Raw genomic sequence first — 3,539 nt, forward strand, 5'->3', positions numbered from 1 at the left:
GGAGCTGGTGGGGGGGCGAGGACCGGGTCTCCGTGGACACCGAGGGTGCCTGCGTGACTGCATGGAGCAGAGGGAGCAGGTGGGGGGCGAGGACCGGGTCTCCGTGGACACCGAGGGTGCCTGCGTGACTGCACGGAGCAGAGGGAGCAGGTGGGGGGTGAGGACCGGGTCTCCGTGGACACCGAGGGTGCCTGCGTGACTGCTCGGAGCAGAGGGAGCTGGTGGGGGGGTGAGGACCGGATCTCCGTGGACACCAGAGGACAGAACGTGCAGGCTGCTCTTGCTAGCACCGTCAGAGGAGCGGGGTGGAGCAGGGACTGAGAAGTGAGACTCCAGTTCACCCTGGTTAAGCAGAGATTCCCAGCATCATGAAGCAGTTGCTAAGCGATTCCCACTGAAACTTAGTGCCCTCCACCTTCTGTGTCCCGGCTGAGGACCACACAGGTTCATCTTCAGTTCCTGCCTCCCCAACGCTGCCCTTACTCCCAGAGATGCCGCCGGTGGGGCCGGGACCCTCCCCCTGCTCCCCTCTGAGGCTCGAGAGCTCACCCCAGCATGGCAGGAAGAACTCGTTGGCTGGATACCGACTCGACCACCCGGCTTCTCCTGACACTGGACACCTCCGGTCCCCTCTGCACAGCACCTCCATGATCAGGAGACTGTTGTCCGAGGTCTTATCCCACAGGCGCCGCCTCGGAGCCTGATAACAGGGCACTTGTTCTGTTGATGACAGAAGACAGGAGGGACATGCTTTCCTCACTGACAGACGACGGACAGCCCTCTGTGAGGGATTTCCAGGAGAAACAGCCCCCAAGCCGGGGGGAGGGGAGGAAGAAGGACTCATCCCCGTGGAAGTAGCAGTAATCTTCTATGAGCACGCAGGCTCTAATCACTGTGACGGCCCTGCAGATGGGCGTAACTGTCCTCACTGTCTGGATCAGGAAATGGGGCCCCAGCACCACGTCCTGTGTGTCCACTGCAGTCAGCCCGCATGGGCAGGAGAGGAGGCTCCAAACTTGTGTTGAATTCATTCTTTTCCTGGACACACAATTAAAAGACCTAAGATTGAAATCCTTTTCATTTTCCCAAGAAGAGGGTCTCATGTCAAGAGAGCCCATAGACTCTCCTGGAATCGAGGGATCAGAGAAATGTGGTAAGAACTCAGATCTAGTCATGGCGCCCAACACCAAGCTGAGACCACATGCCTTCCTTGCCTGATGAAAACAGAGTTTGGCACCTGCAAACAGACATCCTGGACTGTGCCCCATTCCACACCCAGGAAATTGTACAACAACTTATCGACATATAATTCACATGTCATACAGTTCACTCATTTAGTATGTCCAATCCAATGGCCGCCCTACATTCTCAGATACGTGCAGATACCACACAAATTTAAAACATTTTCATGGCTTATACTCTAAGGCTTTTGCTGTATTTCCCTACCTCCACCACCTCCAGCCCTGAACAACCTCTTTCTCTGTGGGTTTCCCTGCTCTGGACTTTGCTGTGAACGGAATTGTATTCTCTGTGGTCTTTGTGACTGGCCTTTCACTTAGCATGGGGAGCTCCTCTTTTAGGTCTTTGGAATTTCCCCTCCAGCATCTGGTCAGGTACCCCAAGGACATTTCTGTTTTGAAGACCCCATACTTGAATCTGTCTTAATTTCCTGATCACCCAGCGGAAACAGTAACGCCGTTAGAGGCAGGCAGCCTTGGGCCTTGACTTTGCTGCTCATTCTGCATGTGGCCTGAGCAGAACCCTGAGCTGTTGGTCTTCCGGGTCCTCATTTCTGCAGGTGGGCCACTCCCACCACACAGGAGTGTCTGCTGGGGTCGGAGTGGCGTTCCCACAGAATAGAATACAAAGCACAGGCACTCTAGGAGGTGGTTTTGGGCAGTGCAGTGACGGTATTCTGTAGCTTTGATCGTGGCGTTAGGAAGTTATTACCTTTTCAATCAAGTTATGCCCTTATTACATCAAGGAGAGAAGATCCATTTAAAGCCAACTTTAGAACTTTATCTCTGGTTCCTCCCTCTTTGTAACTAGAAGGTGTTGGCCATGGGCTCAGAAACCTGACAATCAACAGCCTAAGGCTGGCATGTCCTAACATTTTCTGCCTTTCCAAATAGCAGCCAAAGGGGTAGGTTCTCAGGAGGAACCATGAGCTTTACTCATTGGGTAGAAAGGACAGAAGAATTCTCTTGGTGCCTGAGGCTACCACACTGTCCACACTAAGAAAGTCTCTCGAAGATCCGCAGCCTGGGAGAAGCCCCGTCCACCCCCAGCACCCCGAAGCAAGACTCACCCACAATCTGATGAAAGCCAGTGCAGCGAAAGGAAGCAGATGATGTGAAGAGTGAAATCTGCAAAAATGGTCTCTACTCCAATCAGAACAGGATTTTTTTTTGAGAGAGAGAGAAAGCGAGCAAGAGAGCACATGGGGGAGATGGGCAGAGGGAGAGAGAGAATCTTAAGCAGGCTCCACGCTCAGCACAGACACAATGTGGGGCTTGATCTCATGACCCTGATGTCATGACCTGAGCTGAAATCAAGAGTCAGACGCCTGCCTGAGCCACCCAGGTGGCCCCAGAACTGGATTTTTATACGCGCACCTCCTGAGTTTCAAGAGAGGAGCTGACAGTTCTAAAACAAGAATGAGTATTTGTGGAAAAGAACAGGATTATGAACAAACGACAACAGATCTTGAAAGTGAAAATACTGTGGATAATGTTTTACATCTGCACCAGGCGATGAAGAATACTGGGTACAACTCAGAAGCAACCTAATGCTCTGAAATTGAGAGGGGGCCTCCCCAAATTAGGTAAAATGTGGAGACTATATGAAATAAAACTTAAAAGGCATGTAGGATAAATAAGGGAATTTTCATACTTGACTAATTGCCGGTCCCGAAGTACAGAATACAGTATGGAGGGGAGTCAGTAATGTGCAGGAAGCAGTGTTTTCCCTACATGTCAGCAGAATACCGGTTCCTGTGGCGGTGACTGCACACACTACCCAGCCGGCCTGAAGTTTTAAGTAGTTTTTCAAATCATCCAAATTTATTAGGTGCATCTTAATGCTCCATCCTGTGCTCTGCCCCTGGCAGAGCTTCAGCAAGAAGGAAGACTTGTCCTCAAGTGATTCCTCCGAGAGCTTCCAATGTAAGATCCGCAGGACCCGGCAAGGATCAGCGGGTCTCCATCCACGCGTGTCATCCCCTGGGGAGCCCTGGGGCATGTGGGTGGTGCAGACCTGAGGACACGGGAGGAAGGAAGAGGAAGAATATGACTTCCCTGGCCTCCTAACACAGGCTCTCCACCAGAGGCCCCCCCCCTCTCCTCCACATCTAGGAAGGTTGGGAAAGGGACCAACAGTACTTGTTACCTTGTCCCACAATGAGTGGGGCTTCAGCTGCTCTTTCATGGGAAAGAGAAATGGTGCTGAATGTTCCCACAAAGGACAGGACAGTCCCACATGGTGAAGAACCATCCCACCAAAAGGGCCGCTCGTGCCCATGGGGAGACACACAGGCGGCG

General features: G+C 52.3%; 1 protein-coding gene and 1 long non-coding RNA gene across 2 annotated transcripts in view; one reads left to right on the top strand and one right to left on the bottom strand.

Moving 5' to 3' along the window:
- Window positions 1-3,539, bottom strand: part of LOC115280071 (T-cell-interacting, activating receptor on myeloid cells protein 1-like) — an 18,970-nt gene that overhangs the window by 8,400 nt on the left and 7,031 nt on the right. Inside the window, exons 5-6 of the mRNA XM_029924742.1 lie at window positions 2,893-3,255; window positions 550-720 (exon numbers count right to left, since the gene is read on the bottom strand). Of these exons, the coding sequence (XP_029780602.1) occupies window positions 3,215-3,255 (41 nt within the window). The 3' untranslated portion in view covers window positions 550-720; window positions 2,893-3,214. The remainder of the gene's footprint in view (window positions 1-549; window positions 721-2,892; window positions 3,256-3,539) is intronic.
- Window positions 1-3,539, top strand: part of LOC115280139 — a 26,016-nt gene that overhangs the window by 7,715 nt on the left and 14,762 nt on the right. The window lies entirely within an intron of this gene.

The sequence above is a fragment of the Suricata suricatta genome, chromosome 16, assembly GCF_006229205.1.
Source record: "Suricata suricatta isolate VVHF042 chromosome 16, meerkat_22Aug2017_6uvM2_HiC, whole genome shotgun sequence".
Lineage (NCBI taxonomy): Eukaryota > Metazoa > Chordata > Mammalia > Carnivora > Herpestidae > Suricata > Suricata suricatta.